This window comes from Anopheles moucheti, chromosome 2 (assembly GCF_943734755.1).
Source record: "Anopheles moucheti chromosome 2, idAnoMoucSN_F20_07, whole genome shotgun sequence".
NCBI lineage: Eukaryota > Metazoa > Arthropoda > Insecta > Diptera > Culicidae > Anopheles > Anopheles moucheti.
This window is the reverse complement of record NC_069140.1, coordinates 50,870,475-50,895,073: the sequence shown is the minus strand read 5'-3', so window position 1 is coordinate 50,895,073 and position 24,599 is coordinate 50,870,475. Positions and strand designations below refer to the sequence as shown.

At 44.1% G+C, this 24,599-nt stretch overlaps 2 protein-coding genes across 4 annotated transcripts in view; both read left to right on the top strand.

Annotated features, from left to right (window-relative positions):
• LOC128309914 (uncharacterized) overlaps nt 1-9,989 on the top strand; it is a 31,391-nt gene extending 21,402 nt beyond the window's left edge. For all 3 annotated transcript variants that reach the window (XM_053046415.1, XM_053046414.1, XM_053046416.1), the window contains exons 3-8: nt 1,753-1,909; nt 1,997-4,827; nt 6,087-6,203; nt 6,311-6,476; nt 6,563-6,744; nt 6,824-9,989. In XM_053046415.1, coding sequence (XP_052902375.1) covers nt 2,065-4,827; nt 6,087-6,203; nt 6,311-6,476; nt 6,563-6,744; nt 6,824-7,021 — 3,426 coding nt within the window. In that variant the 5' untranslated portion in view covers nt 1,753-1,909; nt 1,997-2,064 and the 3' untranslated portion in view covers nt 7,022-9,989. The remainder of the gene's footprint in view (nt 1-1,752; nt 1,910-1,996; nt 4,828-6,086; nt 6,204-6,310; nt 6,477-6,562; nt 6,745-6,823) is intronic.
• Nucleotides 9,990-13,456: 3,467 nt separating this feature from the next.
• LOC128299335 (uncharacterized) overlaps nt 13,457-24,599 on the top strand; it is a 40,086-nt gene continuing 28,943 nt past the window's right edge. The window contains exons 1-2 of the mRNA XM_053035261.1: nt 13,457-13,516; nt 14,556-15,105. Of these exons, the coding sequence (XP_052891221.1) occupies nt 13,457-13,516; nt 14,556-15,105 (610 nt within the window). The remainder of the gene's footprint in view (nt 13,517-14,555; nt 15,106-24,599) is intronic.

Sequence of the window (24,599 nt, the reverse complement as noted above, 5' to 3'; positions counted from 1 at the left end):
TCTTCGGGAAGGCGGTAGAATGACATTCAGGCCAATTTGACTGTGGGGCGCAACATTTATTGTGCCATGGAACGAAAGTAAAACGACGCAACGTGTTCCTCCGTGATGGTGATATGTAATGCGTCACCGTGTCCGCATGCCCATCGCCGCGTTGTTCGCTTAACGAAGGTGATTTTGATGTCCACTGTGGCGGAAGCGTTGACAACACCGTTTTGTCGTTGCATCGGGCACACCGGAAGAGTGTGTACACCGTCGGCAAATGGGCTTTTCAATGCATTAATCAACCGCGGGCTCGTGGGCTGTATGGAACGCTTTCGGTATGGTTTTCCTTCTACCTGGGTAGACATGGTGCTGCTGTGTGATGCATTTAGACAGTTTGATAGACATTCAAATTGAGTTCTGGTTTGTCGGAATGTGGTTGAAATTACCGACCCTGTTGAATAAATAAGATGCTTCACGTGCCACTGATTGTTTCACTCATTCCGCGTCATGTTAATCACATTTCCGTGAAATCTGTAGCACATGTGTCTGATAAATGTGTCTTCAATTTTTAATCAACCTCGTAAGACATCTGCCAAGAAATATAAGCGGATGGGCAGTACACAATTTTTCAATTGTTGGAAAAAATCCAATATTTTTTTATATTATTCTCGCCGAGCTTTCAGGATTTCAGGAATACTTGACAACAATTTTCAATACTGACACCTACAAAAAAATCATACAACAACTTCCACTAAAGGATCTTCAGGAAGCAGTATCTTCTTGCAAAATATTTTGTAAATCCAGGACTCCGCATTTTCCGGAGGATTTCCATATTTGTAATGCGCTAGGAGATATCAAATACTCTTTTTTTACTACACTTTGCAGAACCTTTACCACTCATTTAAATTTGTTTATTTTAAGTATTCTTGGATGAGTTGCATGAGGATACTTTTATCTTGGACTCTTACGTATTATGTATTCTTGCACATTGAACGAATTCCTATCAAATAGATGAGATCGTTTAAATCTCATCTTGTAAAAAATATGCAAAAGATCGATATTATACACAATTGATTTAAAGTACATAAAGATACTTTGTACTAAGTATCGCAATATTTTACGTATACAAGAAATCACAATGAAAAACTCGCGATAAACGCGTATCAGTGAGGTGGCGTTAAATAGTATACGTTGGAGAATATATGTTTGAGAATATATGTTGGAGAATATATGCTTCTTAGGTGAATCTGAGGCGATAAAGTAAACGAATGCCAGAGGAACGTTACATAACATTACAATGTAGTTGTACAATTTAGATTTAATACGCAAAATAACTGAATTAGGTTAAGCTAGCTATGAGGTAGATTCGTGTGCCTAAACCCTTCCAGGGAGTCCATTCCTGCCATCCGGGGTAAAGATGATTGGATGCAATTAAACAATTGACGGTACGTTCGTCGATCGTTTCAGTTCGGTTCTAATTCTTAATTGCTATCGAGAAGAGTTCTCCAGTATCAATCGAACCAAGCTTCTCCAGCACCAACCTGCGGAAAAGAGATGCACGATGAGTTTCGATCTTCGAAAGTGTTGATCTTCCTTACATAGTCAATTTGACCCAATTGTGCTACTTTATAATGGTTTAATGAATGTAGCCCTAACCTTCCGGCTAGGTAGGGAACAAAACAGTTTTTATGTAAGCTTTTATTGGTTGTCACTTTGATCGGTACTAACATTTCCACGTTGCTCTCTGTTCTCTGTTTCCAACCGTTACAGGTTCATCAAGTCGTACGATACAGTATACGGATAAAACCGCATGGACGCCTTTTCCACGAAACGTAGGCAACATTACGTAACTGGCGGGGATTTTAACTCACCAAGTCCTTATTGCAAACAAGCGCAGCGGAGAAGGAATATTTTTTCCGAACAAGAGGTAAATAGTGCGCAGATGCTTACCGGTAGCATTGGACCCGACCGATCAGTTGAGTAATTTTCTCTATTAACGTTCCGTGTATTTTAGGTGTTCCGCATGCTTGCCCCCCAACTTGATCCATTAGCGCGGCGTCACGATCGCCATAATCGGGAAGAATGGATATTATCAGAGCGCCTGGAAATATTAATATTAATGGTAATGACAGCGGCGGCAGCAACAGTCTGGAGCCGCTGTTACGCAGCCCTCAAGGGGCCAAATCGAAGGACAATAATGGTGGGAACGCCCTCCGACAGCACAACTTTCCCGACGATCGTCAACCACCGGGTGGAAGGAACGGTCTAAAGGGTACGCCCGGTTCGACGGCATCGGTTGCGTCCGGCGTGACCACGCCGCATCGCCAGATACCACCCCAGTGCCCGTCCACCGATTCGGGCAACAGTTCCTGTGTGAGCAGCGGTAGCAACGGTGGTGGTAGCGGTGGTAGCAGCAGTGCTGGTGGTGGTAGCTGTAGTAGTGCTAGTGCTTCCGGTGGTGGTGGTGGTGTAGTGGATGATCCAGAAACTCTAAACCGGCACCGACCCTCCCGATCATCGTCCGCATCATCGCTCAAGAATCGAAATATTTACGTGAACAGAACCTACGATGATGAGACGGTAGAGGGCGGTGCCGTGCGTGCGGGTGCCGATACCGGTTCGGCGATTTCGGTTGCAATCGATGAAGGAATTGACGTGAATGTGTGTGTCGATGCGGGTGGTAACGCGAGCGAGTGTGGTCCCGCGTCTAGTGACGGCAATCCGGAAGAGGAAGAAATAAAACCATTGCTCGAGGTGACGCATGAACGACGGAAGACGAAGAGCATCGTGAAGAGCCCGTCGAGTCACAGCATCGGTGAGAAACCGGTACGTCAGCTTAGCCTGCAGTTTTCCCAACCGGAGTCGGTAATTGTGGCCGAACGGCCGGTCCATCACGTGCAGTTCAGCAATGGAAGCAGATACGCCAATGTTACCGGAGCAGATGGTGGAGAACGGCCGGTACTGGGCGGTGGAACGTACGGCACCCAGCAGGGTCTCGGTACGAGCACGATGGAACCGCACTGTTCGAGTCCGGTTGGCAGTATCCTGTCGAATGGTTCGGCAACCTCAACGTCCTCATCCGGTTCGTCTTCGTCGTCGTCGTCGTCGTCGTCGAATGAGAACAGTTCGCTGGGTGCGTACGCCGAAGCCCGCCCGCCGGATGGTGGCTGGGGCTGGGTTGTCTGTTTTGCCTCCTTCATGGTGAACCTAATCGCAGACGGTGTAACGTTCAGCTTCGGCGTAATGTACATTGAGCTGCTGTCCTACTTTGGCGAAGGCAAGGGAAAGACCGCTTGGGTTGGATCGTTGTTTATGGCGATGCCACTACTGTGCGGCCCTGTTGCATCGTTCCTAACGGATCGCTACGGTTGCCGGAAGGTGACGATCATCGGTTCGATAATGGCTTCGATTGGATTTGCGCTGTCCGCGTACGCTACCTCGATCGAGATGCTGTACCTGACGTTCGGCATACTGTCCGGGTTTGGGCTAAGCCTGTGTTACGTCGCTGCGGTTGTTATCGTTGCGTACTACTTCGACAAAAAGCGCTCCTTCGCTACGGGTCTGTCGGTGTGTGGCAGTGGCATCGGAACATTCGTGTTTGCCTCGTTAACGCAGGTCCTGCTGGACGAGTACGGATGGCGCGGTACGACCCTTATCCTTGCCGGTGTCTTCCTCAACATGTGCCTGTGCGGGTTGCTGATGCGCGACCTAGAATGGACGACGCACAAGTCGAAGCAGAAGCGCCGCAAACAGCAACAGCAGCAAGCCGATTCGGTGAGCAACAGCACGAATACCGCTGGTGGTAATACGAGCGTTCTGATGGGCAACGGTGGCATCATCGATGGAGTGCCGATTGGTGGCGGTAACGGAGGACTTGCAGATCCAGCAAACGACCATATCTACGATCTGGATGATCCTCGACTTTTCAGCTCGCTGATAACACTTCCGACGTTCCTGCAGAATGGTAGCGGGCAGGAGAAGATTACCCTGGAGGTGTTGGCTATGCTGAGCAAGCAGCACAACATCCACGATCATCATGTGCTGCAGAGTCTACCGGTGGCACGCATGAGCAGTTCGCGCAGCTTCAGCCAACCGCTGTCTCCGCAGAGTGGAGAAAACCTGGCAGATCTCAAGGAGCAGGAACAGGAGCAGGATGGCGTAAAGACAGCGGGAGCGGAAGGAGCAGCAGTATCGACGGACGAAACCAACCACGCTGATGATGGGCAGGGAGCGAAGGAAAGCAAGCAGGAAGAATTGGCAAACGATGGCACCACGGTGCAGCCGTCGCGTCACCGAGCAGCCGGCGGTCAGCGGTCCGGTGCAAGGGGACGGAATGGGGCTGCCACCGATGCGGTCGGTACTACGTACGAAAAGGGCACCGCTTTGCCGCCCGTGTTCCTGCGGCGGGTGCACAGCCACAGCACACGCGGTACGGCCCCGCCGACCGCGGGGCCACCCGCCGCGACCGCTTCCTATCTGAAGGATCTGCGGATGCACCGCCATTCGCTAACGTACCGCGGTGCTATGCTGAACATTCAGCGCTACCGGCTGCGGGCCTCCTCCTGCCCGGACATCTACCGCAACTCGATGACGACGATCGCAAAGGAGAAGTCCGCCTGGTACCAGGGCGCGGAGGAGTTCCGAACACTGCTGGTCAGTATTCTGGACTTCTCCTACTTCTCGGACGTGCACTACCTGCTGTTTGCCATCTCGAACTTTCTGCTCTACACGTTCTACGACGTGCCGTACGTTTACCTCGGTGACAATGCGTCCCAGATTGGGTTTTCCCACGCCCAATCATCGATGCTGATTTCGATCATCGGCATACTGAATATGGTTGGCGAGGTAAGTTTTGCCGGCGTACGTCCGGAAATATGCAACCAGAGTGGCATCGCTGTTGCTTAGCGTGTATCAGTTTGTGTAGTCAAAGCTTGCACAATTGAGTTTTCCATCCAGCTAGTCCGCATGCTTTCAGTTCTAACTTAAATGTGGCACTGTTTTAGTGGTGTTTAGATAAGTTATTTAGTTTACAGTTTCCTCATATAAAAATTGGTGTTTCAGTTGAATTTGCTGCATGTTTTTTTGCATTTGTTCACATTAGGTTGAATGGTTGCGTTTCATAGGCTTTCAAACAAGTCGAACATGTAAAAAAAATGATTTTGTTCTAGAAAAATCTTTACCAAACAATAAGAATAACAATTATAAAAACAAAAAACACTTTAAAGATCACTAAACAGTACATAACTTAATTCGTGGCAAATTTTTAGATAAGCTGTTTGAGTTTACTTTCAATAACAGAACATTAATTATTTGCACTTGACAAGATTGTTCAGTTGTTCTGTTTGCGAATATATGAAATGATTTGCAAATAAAATGCCACAACGTAACCGCGTAATCATGTATAAATGTTTCTTGTACACTTAAGCACCACGCACAGCTTCTTATATTTTCAGTTTGCTCTCATTGTTCTATGTTCTATCGTCTGCAAAGCACGCTCTGGTTCGTTTGCATTTGCGCAGCATGCACCGATTGCTCGTTCTAGAACCTTGCCAGAACGGCGCGGAATATGCTATAAGACATCTTGTTTACGTTATTATACCCCCCGAAAACACAGATCGCACAAACGATCACTTTGTATGATCGTTGGTGGTTTATGTTTATTTTCAAATGTGTTGTACTTTTTTTTATTCTAGAAAAAGAATGAGAAGCAATTCTTACCAAACACAAGTACAAATTGATCCGCTCGATTCCGTCGCTAGAAGGATTCATATTGGAACTTCCCCACCCCACCAAAAACCGAATACTTCCTACTGCACCTCGTTTGAAAAGTGTGGTCCATATATATACTTATTCCTAAGTGTCTATATCTATTCTATACCTTTAAATCATGCGTGCGTATATATGTGTGTGTGTGTGTGTGTGCCAGTGTACGTGTTGGACTACGAGTGGGAACTAAGAAATAGAGAATTGTTAGAGTAGGTGATTTCACTGCTGGACGATGAGTTTAATACGTGTTTTTTTCTTTTTTCAACTTCGTTCTGGACACTTTCCAAATCAAATGATTCTAACTGACACACTCGACTTGAATCCTGGAATGCCCTTAGGTTGTGCTCGGATGGATGGGTGATCGGAAATCGGTGAACGCCAACTATACGTATGCCATCTGTATGGCACTGTGCGGACTAGTGACTGCGCTTGTGCCACTGTTCAAAGATTATACGGTAAGAGAGACAGAGAGCGAGAGAGAGAGAGAGAGTGAAAGCAACAGAAAACAATGTGAGTGGGTTTTTAAGTAAAATATACTAACATGAATCTACTACATTTTCAGAGTCTTTCCGTATTGGCTGGTGGATTTGGACTGTTTATAGCAGCAAACTATTCGTTGACCAGTATTATCCTGGTGGAACTGATCACGCTGGAGCGTTTCACCAATGCGTACGGTTTGCTGCTTCTGGTGCAAGGTGTGGCAAATCTTGTTGGACCCCCATTAGCAGGTATATCTACTAGTTCACGGGGATACATCGCAAGTCTAATAATAATAACATTAACCTACCACTATCATGTGTTTTTTTCTTCTCAGGCTGGATCTCTGATCTGACAGGGTCGTACGATTTGGCGTTCTATTTGGCCGGCTTTTTCATAGTAATTTCCGGTGCATTGTTGCTAGTATTGCCCATGATAATGAAGGTGCGCAAAACATTGGAGAAACGACGGCGCAGTTCCGCTCTTGTCAGTGGTGATACCATCAAACTCAACAAAAAGGTAGTTCGTTTGCCAGTACTGTAAATGAAAGGATTGCCCAAAACTAATGCATCTCTTTTGTAACGACCCTCTTTCACAGAGTTCTTCCGCCAGTTATCATCAGCACAACAATAATGTCGCAAATAAGCCGGTCGTGCTGGATCTGAAAACTACGTACGTCAGCAATGGGAAACGCATCGTCACCGGTGTTGACGCCAAGAATGGTTCCACGCCGAACGGGGTAAGCACGGGCCTCAACGGCTTCAAGCTGCCAATGGAAGAGGGTGCCACTGTTTAGGATGTAAAAGGTGATATGATACATACGGATGGCTAATAGTATGTAACCCGTCGTGTAATCGGTTTCTTCCATAACATTGTAAGCCGGTAGCGCGAAAACTTTATTGCGTAGTGAATTCCTACCGAATAACTCCAACTGTACAGCTGGGAGGACGTTTAGATTTGGACCTGTCGCCAATTTGGAACGATGTAGCTTTGTTTGAGTATTAGCCTTAAGTTTCCCTTATTGTGCGGATAAAATTTGGGTGTTTGTTTGAGTTTGTTTGTTTTTATTTCTTATCACGATACATAGCTAAGGACAACAAACAGCACCCGCTAGATGGTACCCGGGGTGGAAACATATACCTCAGACTTATTCACTAAAAGTAATTATCATTTTTATGAAGAAGATCAAGAAATTATTTACTTTCATAAAGAAATGAAGGCAAAACTGACACTATTCTTCTTCTTTGGGTTCATAGCATAGAAACGTTTTAATTAAATGTGTCAGTAAGACTTGCCCCATCTAGAGATTAGCCTTCTTTTATATTTTAATTACCCGTTTTTATAACTTTTTTGTAATACCGTTTGGTTATACAGAACTCAGAAAACTTGTACCAGTAATTAAATAACACATTTGACACTATAGGCACCATATTTATAAAATTATAATCAATAATACACCATAGGACAACTGAACCTGTTACTGAAACTGGCAAGTGTGTAAAGCAAGATGTGATTAACAATATTGTGGACACTGATCAATTGATTTGATGCAAAAAAACGCCCGTCACATTGCATGCTAGAAGTATGCACTATATCGGCAGACATCATGAGCACGATCAGTCGCAGAGACAGATTAATTGGTGGCCCCGTTCGATTTGCTGGCGTAAACTGAGGTATAAAAGAAAACACAATGACCAACTTCATAAACGAAATTATTCATTTCGGGCACTGCTACTCTCATAATAACGTCATCTATACATTGACACAATCGTAACATTGTTGTTGATCCAAAGCAGTCGCGATAGAGATTTTTCACTAAACAAACATTCTATATCATGAACATTGATCGATTGATTGATCCACGTATAATAAAGCTTTTCGATACGAAGCCGTTCGTGGCAAAATATGTTTGCCGTTGATGCTGACACATTACAGCAATGACACAATTGCAATTGTTTGCTACAAAAAAGGGAAACTTTATGAAATGTATGGTAAACACACACAAAATTGCGCAAAAATAAAGCGTCACGTGGTGGTGGAGTGCATGGGTTGGAGGTGGAACTGAAAATGGAAACAAAACACTAGGTAGAAAGAGGAAAAGAAAAAAAAATATATAAATATATTCATCAGCTGTGATCACCTAGTATATTAACAATTAAACTAAAGCTAGTAAAGCGATGCTAATTAGACACATACATTGTAGTCGTGTATTGAAAGACATATAGCATTCAAACCACACACACACACACAGACGGGCGAGGAAACGGTTACGATGGTTAGGATAGGGAAAAAGCGACCAGCAATGAAAAGGTTTTACCGCGAGCAAAGCGGACCCGCGAGTTGGTAAAAAGACAAAGTTAGTAGAGCTTTATTTTGTAATAGCGTTTAAAAAAATGCACTTCATTGAGGATGAATAACATATAGCTGAGGATTATTCTATTTCAGTTCGTTGAAATACTTTAAGTGACAGTGAAGAGCGTTTTAATTCATGAAAGTGGAAGGCTACCAGTTCGAACAGGGCAAAGTAGGAAAAGTAGGGCGTGAAAGCATTCTGGTAAACGGAAGGAAAAGAATTCAGCGCAAAACACAAAGGGATCAAAACTCAACCAAGATGAGGCTATGCTCACGGGAAACAAAAAGAAGAAAAAAACAGAGTGGTAAACTAAATCAGGTGTACACATTTCTGCCAAATAAGAAGAAAGACACGAGGGTAACAGAGAGTCAAAACCAACTATATCAACAGATTTAATCGATATATTTTGTAATGTAACTATTACACCTGTGAAAGGGAAAAACCTCCTCGATTGTGGTGACACGGTACGACAGGTACAGGAGTGTGCAAAGAAACAAAGTTAAACTATATAAGTTATATATGTAAGTACGTCTTGAACGGTTGATTTAGCTTAACGTTTTTTTTTTAAATCCATATCGTAAGTGGGATGATATATTTTGCACTTTTTTCGAATGTTTGGAGAGTTAGAAAAGGGACCGCGGCCAATTTGTGCCGCATTGCGCGCAGACAGAAGAATGCCTGAGAATTGACGGCGTAGTAGCTAGATGCAAAGCTGGGCCGATAGTTGAAACTAACCTAAAGCGAACGGACAGGGCTCGAAACGGTAGATGCGAGATAATAATTACATGCATCCATGTACGACACGTTACTCTGTAGAGCATCATCTAGTAATTTGAATTCAAAAGTGAACATTAAACATGCGTTGTTTCAGCGGGTTGAAACAATTTACCGAGCGATTCAACACAAGAAGGACACCCACAAAGGACACAGTCACGCCTCACAGGGCACCACACCAAAATTGGGATAATTTTGTGAAATGTGCAAATGAATTCAAATGTAAGGCACACAACATAATAGAGCGCAAGACACAGTCAGTGGAGGCAATTCCCGCACTGACAGGAAATTTTTCCATTTACCCAATTTTGGAGGGAGCAAAAATCACAGAACACGGATTCCCATTGCAAACAATGGGACAAAAATGTTAGAAACAATTTGAAAACCCCAATTTCACCTACAAACCACACAACAGTGCAATGCAGCAGCGTGACTCCCCCTATAAACAGCAAACATTGTGCGCGTTGAGTAAATGCACTCCGCACGTGCGCGCGCGCCCTCGTGCGGGTTGTGTTTGTGTGCGGTAAAGAGTAATTTTCTTTCTTCTCGCTGTTAGGAACAGATAAACAAAAGGAAACTTATAGCAAAAAAAACAACAAATTATAACGTGACAGTGGAAGACAAATCTCTAAAATAAAGCTCGTTTCAATCGACATGCGATAATGTGTTCATTTGTGGCTTATGTTTTTTTAAGTTAGTTATTCCGTTTTTGTGATTTTTATATGCGTTACTGTGGGTTGGAATTATGTAACTGAACAAAGTTACAAATTTCAGGGTTGGGGGGGGGGGGGGGGGGGGGGAAAGTAAATTCAATGTTTCAATTATCCTTGCTTCATTAATATAAATTGAATACTTACGCGGCACAGACAGACAGACTTTTGCTCATAAGAGAGCAAAATGAAGGTCAATTTAATTCGACATTTGACCTATAGCTGAAAAGCTCTCCAAAAAACAATTTCACAAACCCCAGTGGAGGAACATGGGAACACGATTCCAAGAACATTTCTTTATTGCCATTTAAAACACACCACAACAACTTGCGCTGCCTGGAGGGTTCACGCAATGGCAACGGAATGGGACAGGTTCTGGGGCAGGTGGCATTATGTCTCGACGCACACAACTGGGTCATTCCCGAAAAACAAATTCAAAAAACAAAACGAATTCCCCTTCACAACCGGGAGCAGCCAGCCCGATTGAGCTATTGCAACCAATGCTGTTCGTCGTGTACCATGTGCCGAAATGCAGAACGGTGATCCGGCAACGGTAGGGTTTGATCACGCAGGACGCCGCACCCAGCACAGCAGGGTAACAAGCAGGGCACGGCGGTGGAAAAAACAAACCCCCCCACATCTGCCCTCCCCCACAGGCAGCGTTGATGCGTTACCGGGACAGCGACCGGAGCCCTTTTGGTCGGGCATTTCGTTTCGCGTATCGCTCTGCCCCATCCCGGCCCGGCTTCTGCTTCAGGAAGCGAGCAGCGTGCTGTCTGTCCCAGCAATCTGCGTTCCTTTTGGGGGGGGGTGGTTGGAAAAGAGATGGCAACAGAAGTGCGCGAGTGTGTGCAGGCGGGCGTTAGGAATGGGGAAGTATCGGTTTAGTCGCGCGCTGTACGTCCGCCGGATCGGTAACGGATTTTCCGTTCGGGAGGGTTTTGTGCGGTTGTGTTCTTACGGTGTGCCGATCGTTACCGGCCATTTGGTTGTTGCTGTGATCACTGTCGCTTGTGCGGAGTGCTGTTGTTGTTGGTGATTAAAAATCGTTGCTGCTGTCATCAACAGTGGTTTGACGGCGTGAGAGGAAGTAACGTTTTCATCCCGAGTACTTTCGGTTGTCACACGCTTGGAGGGACCAACGCAACGAAACGGCCCTAACAGACAGACACCCAGAACTCAGCTGCGAAGAAGAATATGTTCCATTTTTGTCTTCTCCTATGCCTATAAATAGTTGACGCGTGATCGTGCGGAACTCGGGTTGGCTGGCTGTCGGGTTTCGAAACCAAAATTCGGTGCGTCCGTGTCTTCCTTTTTGCTGGCAGTTATTTGAGTGTTGCAACTGCATGATCAGTTCGTTCGAGGTGCTTCAAATCACACGATTTTATCACATCTGTCAACATCCGCCTAACAGGCGTTGTCCAACTCTGCGGAACAAAATCGGTGATCTCGGTGACTTACAAATAAGCTTCTTTATGGAAGAGTACCTCAAACGGACACGCCTTTACACACGCAGGTTACTAGGGAACCGGGAAGGAAAATTCCAGCGGATTCTTCCGCTTCCCTCACCGTCGATTTCCCCGATCGTACCGAAGCGAAAATGTTTAATCAATCAAAACCATAGCACCGCTCTGCATCCAATTGCACCGTTGTGCGACCGTCCGTACAAACCGCCGTTTGGTGCCGGCGTCTTGGAAACCGTCCGCTGTGCGCCACCCTCGCCACCCTTAAGGGAATGTTTTCGGCATTCCTGCTAGCGGGTGGTGCTGCTTCGACATTTTCAAACATGCCACTGCGAGGCACGCGTAATGGGTTGTTTTTGTTGTGGCGCCATTTTGACCGCTTAAGAACCGAGCTCGGTTTTGCGTGCACCTCGGCAAAAGGGCGTGTGCAAGCGTGGCGATGTACGGCTTTCCGGTGGTCGTCCTGGGTAACGCGCTAAAGTTGTTTGCTGGTTCGCGGGGCATGTCTATTTAGTGTCTGGTTCATTGAAGCAAAACACCACAAACCTTGAAAGCGCCCATCGATAAGTGTAATGGTTGATTAATCGTTTCTAGATACAACACTTAAACAACTTCATATCGCTGGGATCATATTACAAATTGCGAGTTTTTCTCTAACTGCGGCCCAACTGCTTCCGATTTCAATCGAATACGAAGAGGTCCGTGAAATTGGTTTGTTATCGGATCGACCACCAAACAACGCGCGAAAGGACCATGGTGATGATCCACTTTTCACTAATGACATCCCCCGCGCGGCAGGTTTGGTGCGGTTTCCTTTTTTTTTTGATGAGAAGGGAACTGAAAGGGGTGAGAATGGATTCGTTCTAAAACACCATTAACTTTTACCATTTCCGTTTTGTCCATGGCGAATGTTTATGATTACTGGCTTTGGTGATTGGTTGCTCCTTTTTTTGCCATAGAAACGTCGCACAAAACGTTGGCCGGATAGAATAAGGGAAAGGCTTGCTAAAATTGTTTAACCTAGATTTAGAACATTTTATCACCACCGCAAACCCCCCGTTGTGGGGTAGGGTCTCACATTACGATAACGCCCTGGCGTGTTTTTGTGCTGTTTTCCTGGGAAGTAAACTTCACAAAAAGTAAGAAGTTCACATGAAACGTGTCCAAGTATTTTTTATAAAAAAAAACAGGTTGAAAAATAAAATACGATACAATCGTAAAATGAATCAGTGTGCTATTTACAAACACGCTAATTTAACGTAATGAATGGGTAGAACAAGTGCACTGACGCATCCAGAAAGGCCTTGCTTAGCCTGCGCGGCTCACGCACTGCGTCGCACTAGGGTAAACACAAACCGGAAGGTGATGGACGAATTGATCGCGTCCGGGAAACAGTGCAGTACAATAAAATAAATAGGGAGAGTTACAAAACGAGAGAGAGAGAGAGAGCAAAACAGTGGTGGCCAATTCGTCGGTTCCACCTCATTGAATAGGGGTTACCGGTGTGCATGTTGTTTTCAGTGAGTTTTAAGCGTATTGCACCCCAAAAGTTTTGTTTATGACCTTTATTTGGGAGAAACCATCTGACATTGACAAGTCTCGCTTGAGGATCATTTATTCGTGTTCATTTTGGGGTTTGTTAAAAAATAAAATATATCCCAGAACAAGTGCGATGTAACAGTTCCACAGCAAAATTACAGTGATGTGCGAAAGTATAATACTAATCCGGAGCAAAATTACAGTGAAGTGAATAAATGTGTACAAACCAAGCGTTGGAAATAATAATGTTAAAGTGTTGCAATTGTTGCACATCCAATAGAAGCACGAAGTGTGTTGTAGTGCGGCAGCGCATTAGTTGCCCAATTATTATTGCTAATGAATCGCTGAAATAGTGCAATAAGCTAGAAGAATACTGTGCAAAACCAGACAAGATGAGTAGCAACAGCAACGAGGGAAAGACAACGACAGCATCGGTTTATCGCTTACTGCAGGTAATTTTACAATTATTAGTTTCAAATAAATTATGCTGAAGTGAATAAAATTACAGTCAACTGAACCCGTTTGAGCAATAACTCAATTAAGTAGTAATGGATCATTACGTACACCGCACGGTACAATCAACAAGTTCGATCTGATCGCCGAAGTCAATCAATCGAAACAAGGAAGCAAATGATCTACGGGCAGATGCCTCACCCAGACGCAACTGGAATGCAAATCGATCTGTAAACTAGAACATAAGCCATACGGCCCTGTCTGTACAGGCACAACATACATATATTCTACGAGCGTACGGAGCCGTATCTACGATCGTCAATTAAGATCCACTTATGATGTCTGTCTGCTAAATTATCTTCGCAGAAAAAAAATAACAAAAAACAAAAAAGGGACTCGCTCCACTGCCCTGACCGTCAATGACCTGTGACCGATAAGTAAAAGATATCTACGTCGCCGACCGCTGGTGTGTAACACGGGAACCTCCGGTTTTGGCTTCCTGGCTTCGCGTGCCATGTGTTTTCACTCAAGTGCAACCAACACTTCGGGTTGTGTAAGGCACAAGCGAGAGATTAATTACAACCAGCGGGAAGCAATTCCGTTTCGGGGTGTCTGTATCGTGGTGTTGCTTTGGAGCTGGAAAGAATCTGCTTGAGCAGTTTGTCATCACAGGGATTGAGCACGAATTTAGCGGGTTTATTTGCTGCGAAGATGTTAAAGATCTGGTGGCATTTCGTAGAAGATGTTGTACTGCTGAAAACATCCAATTGCAGACTTTTAATGCAGTACCAGATCAATTAAATTTATTAGATGAATTTGTTTCCTATAATTAATATTCATAATGCACTGCTGACGCAGTTTTAGTTAATTAGTTTTACAAATAGGTAATAAAATTCATTGCTCTCAAATTTTAATCGTTAAAGTAACTTTGCGTTTATTAAACTAAACTGTTAGGTGGTTTGCATACTTTCAGGAGCGGATAACTATGCTATAATATCCAATATTGATGTTACCCCCATTTGTCGCTCTCACTTTCAGAATCCGGCACCGATATGCATGTTTTATTTTGCACATCCCTTTGGTATTGCTTCACCGGCCAGTGGCGTGAAGTTGGCCCAAGTTCGCGATAATGCCACCAACGGATGCCATAAAAACGCTTGCCTGGCCGAAACCAACGCTGGCAGTAAGTGTACCATCGGCAATGGTACGGTGAATGGTGAGCAAAAGCTACGCAAATCAAACGGAAAGGTAGCGGACGGCGGGCGGAATCCTTCCAAATCACAGCGGAAAATTAATGGCATGTGCGGCAGCGGCGCGGTGGTTGACGGTGACTCGAAACACCCGTCACATCAGTCGCACCGGGAACCACAGCGGAAGCATAGAAAGCATCGGACCCACCGTAGGATAAGCAACTTTGAAAAGTTTCTGCTCGAAATTCAACATTCGCACACGTGTGGCCGTGGCTCGTCGAAGGTGCGGCGCATCGATCAAGAGGATCGTCTAACACCGCTCGTACCGTGGCCGAGCATCATCTGGAATCGGGATTTTATCATTCCGACGCTACTGCAAGCCTTGGCCCAGCAGCATGGTAAGTAAATACGTCTTTTGTTCGGATAGCTAAAGACTTCCTCCCTACAGTCCTCCCTACGCAAAAACTAAAGCGGAAAATGGGATTTTCTTTTGCTCATTTTTCCATCCCATTTGTGTGCATCCGCTTCGGCGAAATTGGTGATTCAGCGTGGTACCGAAAAGGTACCACTCATTTCGGCTAGACTGGGATGGGTTGCGTCGGGGATAAGACACGCCGGTCAGGGAAATTCATACCCAACTGTGTGCGGCATGTGTGAAAAAAATGTAAACAAAACAGCTGATGGAAAGCGTGTTGCTAGATTTTCCTCTCGCGAGCGTTCGCACGCTTCTCTCGGCAATTTTCCCGCTCGGGCACACTCGTGCCGGCACTCACTCTCACGGTGGGGCGAAGCTTAGTAAGATGAGTTACGATGAGTATAAGGCAGCCGTCTACTGTACGTCAGTTAGTTGCGTGATTCTATGAACTCCATTTTCGTTTTCTTAATATTAAACTTATGTTAAAAAATTTTATATTATGAAAACTACATAAATAGATTAAGCAAATGAATCATGATGATATACTTAATCCAATGTTTTCTTCGCCTTGATAAATACTTAACATGTAAACGTACACACAAATTTATGTTTTTTAATGGAAAATGTAAGAAAAAAAAAGCAGAGCTAATAATATATGTTTTATAATTACTAATAAACAGATATTTAATATTAATTTAGTTTTAACTCATTAAAAAAACCACTCCATGATACTACCCTATCATATTGTTGATACAAAGGCAATGGCGTCACAGGGTGCTCTACAACGATGAGGAATTTTCACTCTAACTGTTGCAGTTTAGTATTATAACTAACACAACATTTAATCCACAGACTTTGGTACGAGTGTTTTTACCACTTGCCGTTCACGAGCGTTTCCGTCCATAAGCGCCATGCTAGTAACTCGATTCGAACCACCAAAACGCATTGATGAGTACTGTTTCAAGTAGGATCTCAGCAGGCTAGTGCTTTTGTTCCGACCGCGGTAGCTAAACCAAACGACACCGCGAGTCTGTTGACGACCGCCGACGAGGCACGTCGTTTGCAAAACCGGGACCGGGTGTTCGACAAACCGACCCCACACAGCCAGTCGCGATATCGGAAGACCGGTTCGATTTATAGACGCTCGCCAATCGAGACACAATCGCACAAGGTAAATGGTTACGATTTGTCATTAGTTGACGTTGCGCGTCGACAAATCGGTACGAACCGTTGATTGTATCGTGTGGACAGTTTTTGTTTCTTTGTGCTACGCATCTAGTCACCGTAAAGTGCATTCGATAGCGTGGGTGTAGTAAGAAGCGCCGTCTTGCAAGCCGGTCGGTCAGAGTGACGGTAACCTCGCGAGGTCATAACGGTTCCACCGTGTCTGGTCGGAAGGGTGAAAGTGTGATGCGTGCAATGCGGTGGTGTTGTTTTCAGTGGTTTTGGTTCATCAATTGCAGTCCAGTGTGTTTGGCAGATGTTTCGAGATTCAAGCAGTGAGGCAAGATTTTAAAACAAGCAATTACCGAATGTGTGTGTTGTGCCGGGTGGTGGGCTATTAAGGCGCCGTTTGATTGTGCCGTGTGTGTACTATTATCGCCAGTGTTGGTTGAAAAATAAATCGGTATATAATATTTAAAACCCCGTGGCTCCACCGCTGATGCTTATCTAGCACATATTTCCATGCAACAGGCACCATTTGCCTTTGCGAAGCAAAACACGTAATACTCGGCCGGAGCCTGACCTGCAAAAACATGGGACCACTTTTCCATGGGTGGTAACTGGGCAGAAACATAGACGAAAGTGGTAGCGACAATAGTGCAGCATTGTTTCCTTAGCCCCGACCGGTCCGTTCCGGTGCATACGTTAAGGTAGGTTCCTGGCCATACGAAAGCATATAAAAACCATCCCCAAATGGGACGATGGGGATGGAAAATGTGCCATCCCTTTCCGGAAAGCTAACCCTTGTTTTCCAACATTTCCGCACTCAACTCACAGCAGAACGGTCGGAATGGTTTTTCCAAGAAATTACATGCAAACAAATCCAAACCGGGTCTTCATCTTGCTGATTACGAACCGCAAGAGAGACACAAAAGCTGTGCAACACTGTTTACGTTGGTGCTGCTACACTGTGGATAAAGGAAACCATGGTTCTTCGGACTGAATTTTCCTCAGTGATTACAATTTCTAAGAATGAGCCACTTTCTACTTGTTGCTTTGCTTCTACAGCTTCTGTTTTAACTTGGCAGATGGCTTATTTTCCTATTACTGTATATTATTATTATTAAAATTGTATACTTTGATTGGCTAAATTACTTAAATTAGTTTTATTAACCGCCTAACTGTTCTAAGTACAACGTAGTATATCAAGATGTGTTGCGTTTTGATTTAAGACTAATATTTTCAAAGTAGGCAAAGCTGCAGCTTGAATACATATGGTTTTTAGGGCGCACAACAATTCCACATTGTACAGGCAATCCCTGAAATTCGCGGTTCCTTTTATCCTATTATGTATTCTTTCAAAAAGTCATTTGATTTGTCGAATAAATTAATTTCTCAACTCAACTTCCCAACCTAAAAGTATAAACGATTTTTTCTCCCGGATTGAACTTACGCGGAAATTCCGTACCGTACCGGATTATACCGTATCTCGGGGACTGCCTGTACCATTTAATGCACGAAAACACGAATCAATTTCCCTCGAACATTATCACCACGCGTAAATTAGCTTCGTTCGCCGTTACGATCGATCATTATCCTGCCTCATGTCATCTATTAAATGAAGTAAAATGCCCTCACCAAATTGGAGGCACTTTCGTGCGAACTTCCAGTTCCGACTCATCATCAACGCCAACACTGTTGTGATCAATGTTGGTCGTTCGATTATCGATTACAAGACTGAATGTGAATGTTTGAATAGGTTGAAGACGAAAAAAGAGCGCCATAAAAAATGAAACCACTTCATGACGTAGGGCGTTCTGCTTTCTTGTCTGTAGTTGAACCATGCAGGCTTCTCGGCGGACTCTTTTAGCGAAGTAGCGCTCTTGCCCATCCGGCCACATACGTACGCTCGGTCCGGTACGGTTAGCCGAAGGAACTAACAGCTGGATCCGTTCCCTTCGCTTCAGTTCATAATTTATCGTCTCAAAGTTCGTTGAATTCTATTCCGTACACGAAACTTGCCGCGCAGCGTTCGGTCGAAGTAGGCGAAGAACTGAGAACAGAACGTTCTTTCCTTCGCGTGTTTTCGCATCAAACTTTCAAACCCTCCGGGGGGTGGTGGGAGGGAAAAACTTTTGATCCTGAAATGGTTCTATTGTCTAAACGTGTTATGTTGTCCTGTTTTTGTACGCGCGTGTTTCTGTTCTGTCCTGCACAATAGCTAAATGAGCAGGACTCGCACGTACGAAAGCTTTCAAATGGGAGAGGGGAAAAGTCTGCGGCCTCGTTGAGTTTTGGGGTTGGTTTGCAAAGGAAAGGGCCTCTCAATAGTTGATGATCTTTGAGAAGTGGGCTTCAGTATTTGTTGTTTATTTGAATTCGCCAAGCAGACGGGGGTGGCATTCGCACAGCAGGTTAGCAGCTACTAAGTGTACCAGCACCAACAAGTGTCACTGGAGGACTGAAAAGTAGCACTCAAGAAGTTTTCATCGTGCCATGGCGTGGGGATCGAGTGTAGATAAATTGATTGTGTAAAACATGTTCATTCTACTTGAGATGGCGATATTAATAGGAATAGTCTATTCCGGCTGTCGAAAGTTGTGTTAACAATCAATTTTAACACTGTTTTTAATGGTAAGAGATTTGTTTTTTTCTACTTCTATATTTTTTAGCTTTCTCTGAAAAAAGAAATAAATTTTAATATATATTACACATTCGCTGCTGTACTTTTTTTCAAAATTTAATACATTTTAAGCGATTTTGAACCGCAAATCGATCAAAACCATCAAAATTTCATGTCAACATCCTAGAAACAGGAGAATGCGTTTGATAAACAGTGCGGTTCGGAACCATTCCACCCAACCAGACACTCTAGAACTCATTAAAATATTCCGTAGAATTGCTCCAAATTAACCCACAACCAAAAACAGACATGTGAGACAAAGCGAAAGTGGAAACTGTCAACGTGCATGCCGGCAATCATACATTCATGACATCCGCTCTTTCCTTTTGGCACGCCAAACATGACGGCATACCGTGCTGAAGGATGAGTCACCGAGCATGACCAAAACTCAAGGGTGACGAAGAATCGTCGTCTCCGCCAAGACTACCGACTGCCGTTTGTCGTATGGTAACCATCGTTTTCAAAACGGTCCCATGTTCCGCCATAATGGTTCGCGGGAAAATTGTTCCCCAGAATCACCGAGGGATCACCGAATCGAATGCCACATCGCTCATTAGTGGGCCAATTTTAGCCTCCAATAGGCGAGAGATCTGCTCGAAACGCTCTGGAAGCGCAAACACACAACCAGACGTGTAATTCAGAACCAACGAGAAGAACGCCACAATGACGGTCACAATACTGTAGATATTTGGTTCGCAAACTATGCCTTTTGCCTCATTCTTTAAGCAAAAAGATTTGGAAACTCAACGTATTGCGCCTGCCACTACACGTGCAGTACATTTTGGAATTCAATAATACAGAATTGAGTGATTTTGTGATTTAAATGAATAATTTTATAGCGCTATATAATGTAAAAATAAAAGCAATAAAAGCGAAACCATATGCTTCAGCTTATTATGTTGCGTGATGTAGTCGGAGCATAAGCGGCCTCCAATGAGCCAAATGTTGCTCAACACGGAAAACATATGGCATCGGTCTAGCCGTGTTATTAATGTTCTAATATTAACAACGACATTCACCTCCACCACACCACAATCGGGCTAGAAGGGAAGCAAGATTGTCTGCTTATGTGACAGCTCAGAGAATTCAGAGTTTTATATATTTGCGTGGAATGATGGATAATTTGCCCGGCTACTGTCCCGAGAGGATTGACACCTCAGCAATTCCAGAACTGCAGATGAAGTTGGAGCATACGTAATTGTTAAGTTATCATGGAATAAAGCACAATTTTATTAAAGCTCTTTGCCCGCACGTTAGCAACGCGGATTAAGTGACAACGTGTTGCTTATCTGCAGCGTGTGGATACCGTCACGTAGCTCGGCTGACGCTTTTCCGTTGCACCGCGCAGCTTGCTTCCTTGGCGTGGGAATAAAACGTGTGCCGGATGTTCTTTTTTTTATCGGCACTTCGTTCTTAATATTTGCCTCAATAAATCTCGTCTACCGTGCCCACATTTCTGTGTTACACCCACCAACACCAACGGCACGATATACGGGACGGGAAGATAATCTTCCTTTTTTTGTACTAGCGCCGTACACAAACCGTACGGCGAGTGAGTACATTTGCCTTGACAGGAGCGTTATAATGGAGTTGCTCTATCGGGTTCCCTTGCCTCCCATCGGTGCAATGCGATGGCTTCATGTCCTGGCGGATTATAGCCATCCGAATGCACACGGAGTGTGAAAGTTTCCGTACATCCACCCCACAGCGCAGTGGTTACGGTTTGCCCGAGGGCTGAGTTCTTTTTTTTTTCGAGCAGCATTCCCTTCCTTTGCCCCTTTTTTTGTGGTTAGCTTGAAGCAATGACGTCGATCGATTGGAACGGCAAATGGTTGTGAAAGGTCATGGTCATCCTTAGATGGGTAGGATCCCCCAGGAATAGTGTTGAACTGTGGCGTGGCGTGAAGGAACACTACACGGCACAATGGATACTGGGTGAAAATGACCACCGATGGCTTAATGACCTGGCTTAATTGATTCATCAAGTCGATGGAATTGAGTTACGACGTTAGAATCTTAGAACAATTGAAGGACATTGAAGACCATTATTCATGGTTTACATTGAAGTCGTTTGGGAGATGATTAAATTTAACCATTTCCACAAACATACAGCGGCATAGTAGATCGTTTATTTTTAAACTACTTAAGCTTTAAATAGCTCGATTGCCCCGAAGATGCATTCCTTCTGGTTGTAAGCAGTGCAATTTACAACTTCAATTACCGCAGATTGTAAAATTGCATTCCGTCTAGCGTCCTGTGGTTCACATCAATCAAGCTACGCTTTAAATAGAGTAATTGCCCTTTATTTGATATGCATGCTCAAGAAAGGGTTTTTATAACCACTGACATTGAGCCACTTGTCTCTCGGTACACATACAACAAGTGTGGCAGAATTTATGGCCAGCAATGGTTGTTTATTAATTTTACTCCCACCGTATGATCCCACCAAACGATCCGTTCGTCCAATGATCATCGATGCTCATCGCCACTGTGCAACGCTTAATTATGCCAACAAAAGCGATAACAACAAAGTGATAAGATAAATCGCGCCACAAAACGATCCCCTCGCAATCCATCACATCGGTTTTGCGGGAATAGGTGGGTGTCTCCCGCATAAGTTGAAACCTACGATGCTGTAGACCCAGTGACGGTCAGGACATTTATTGGCGAGACGTGACCTCCGTCTTGCAAGTTGGAAGAATTTTGCGATAGGTTGTTTGGTGACCTTTTTTTCGTTTTCTTTTGCTCCACTCCGCTTATTGATGGGCCAAGTGTCTGATTTGCTATTACACAAGCAAATTAATCTCGATCGGAAGGATTTGAAGCGCAGGAAATTGATGCGTGCGGGGAGTGCCAAAGGCCAAATGGTAAGAAGCTTTTAAGACTGTTGACAGCCTTGCTGTGGTGAGAAAGTGCAGGCGTGCTAGAATTGACTTGGCGTTGTTGCTATTGTTGATTGAGTTTGCATGGCGTAACATGTTTTCACAATATACATTATGGTTTGTGTTATTTTAGTAAACACAATACAAAAGATACAAATATCATATTATTGTGAATTAACAGGATTTAAATTGAGTTTAAACTTTAATCCTATATTCAACCATATAGTTTATTTCAAGTAAATGTTAAGGTAGTAATGGCCTATCCAAACGGCTTCCTAAACCAGGGATTGGCAAACCTTTCACGAATAATGCTAGTAGAGATAGTAGAAACAATTCAGAAGCTGCGAGCCAGACACTTCGAATGAGGTTTTAGATACATGAAATAGGTGGTAACTGGTTAACTTTTAATATAAAATTTTTAAGCGTATTGGTTCACGTACTTTACACATACTTTTTCTAATCACAATTATGCACATATCTCAAAATCCTTAAAATACCTGCAGAATGTGAAACAAAATCATGCAGCTTTTGATCATAAACCAAACACTGTCATACTCACGCCTTATCACACGGTACAGATAGTCGTTGCATTGAGACATTACGTTTCGATTTTCTTAAAGTTACTTAATACTTAAACAAAACTGCTTTCTTCATCGTATAGCGACCGTGGCCGCTACGACTTGTCGCTACGCGTAGACGCGAACGAAGGCTGTTGTACACAAATGAGCGATCGGAAAGAAATCTTGTGTACTTTTGAGGGTTTTCAATTTTTCTTAACCGGCTTTGACGACCCCTGCATTAAATAATTTGGCCAAGCTCAACCCCAAGAATAATCCTTTGACAAAGATAACCGATTGTCAGATACTACAAGTTCAGGATTTTGTGTTACAAGAGCATCAACTCTCCACCAATCCTTCTCCAAAATTAGGACCATACGGAGGTCCAAATTTAGGACTACCATACCACCTCGTTTGCCCTTCTGAGCGTCTTAAAACATTTTCACAGACCGGGTCATCCGGTGTCGTTCTAAGACTCCTTAAAGAGGTCGTTTTTATAGCGCATATGGTATTGATTTTTAACTCACGATAGCTGATACTTTAGACAACTTTGCATTCTGTGTAGATAGCTCTATTCTGTTTAGATAGCCAGGGTCATTGGTATAGAAGATAGTTCATCCATATTCGAGTCTCGGATGGACCTCACCAGTGCAAGATTCAAAAGTGTCAGGAATGCCCCATGAAAGAGCCATAGAAATTCACTATTTACGAACCTCTGACGTTACCTTTGAAAAACAAGAATAAAAACTAAGTTTGGATGAGTTAAGAATTTATTCTATTCCACTCTATTATATTCTATATCTTATTAACAATGTTTTTCTTTTTGTAAGTAATACTTAACCAACCTATTATGGTCACTATTTTACCAGACAACCTCTAATGGTTTGATCAGATTAATTACATTGTTAAACTGTTATTAAAACCATTTGATAGAACTTAAACCACATGCTGCGCGACAGAAATGTTATTTTTTAATTTCTTTTTAACATTGTTTTCGTTTCTTGCTCATGCTCGGGTTAGAACTAATGTACACCTTTAAAAGCTACCAATTACAGTTATGTCTCAAACACGTGTCTCCGTAAATGCTGCCACCAAAAAGGAGGTTAAGAATGTTACCGATTACCAGGTAATGTCGAAACAGTTCTACCACGGGCATTACCCCGCAGGACGACAGCGACTGAATGGATCAATTTATTTCGGACACTACGGGCCAGACGGGACGAAGCCACTGCATTGACTACTGCCCCACACAAATCAGGAAACCACTCAGGTCCGGCCACGTGATAATCGGTTGGGCTCGGGCAGCCGACTCGTGAAATGAGGCTATTGCAGAGCCCCACGGTGCCACGACTTACGATGGCGAGATGCCGTTCGTGTCACCTGCCCCGCGAAAACCAAACCCAGGAGCTCGATTGGAGTAAATTGTATGGATATATACACTTTTTTTTTATTTCACTAGCATTGCTTATCGAAAAGTGTGACAGCTGACCTGCTCCAAGCAACTCGCGTAGACTTTACGCGAGTTCAGCATACGTTTTGTGTTTCACAGTGTTTTCTTTCGGGTGTGTACAATTTGGGTCAATAGCCTGTACGGGTCAATCAAGCTGCTATACGTTGGGTAGGTAGTGAGCAAAGATTGGCCGCAGAAACCGGCAGTGGCCGGCCTGAACTCGTAAGACGGAAACAACGAATCACAACAACACATTAGACCACATTACCACCGTTCCCTTTCGGAGGGTGTTTCAGTTTTCGGATTGTTCTTCGGACCGTTTTGGGAAGGCTATCGGACGTAAGGATCTAGTGCAAACGCGAGTTTAATTGCTCCTTAGCCGGCGACCGGCCCCAAACCTAACCTCATTCACTTTCGTTAACCTCTTTCGGGCTGCTCGACGCCGGTTGGTCTGGCGGGTCGCGTAGGGACCCTAATTTGGCCCTTAAGTAATGCTGGTTACACACTTTTCCGCCGGTGCAAACACTCTCGGATGTCACTTTGCGCGTTGTTTGTGAGATGTCGGTGGATCAGAATGATCATCTCCGAAAAATTAAACAAGCACCTAGGCAGTCGACACGAAGCATTAATCTGTGGCGGCCAGATAGATAATTCGCGTGCTCGTCCGAAGGTGAAGTTTATCCTTTACGAGTAGAAACTTTTCCCCAAGCAGGGAGATGCGCTCCAATTAGAGTGCGACAT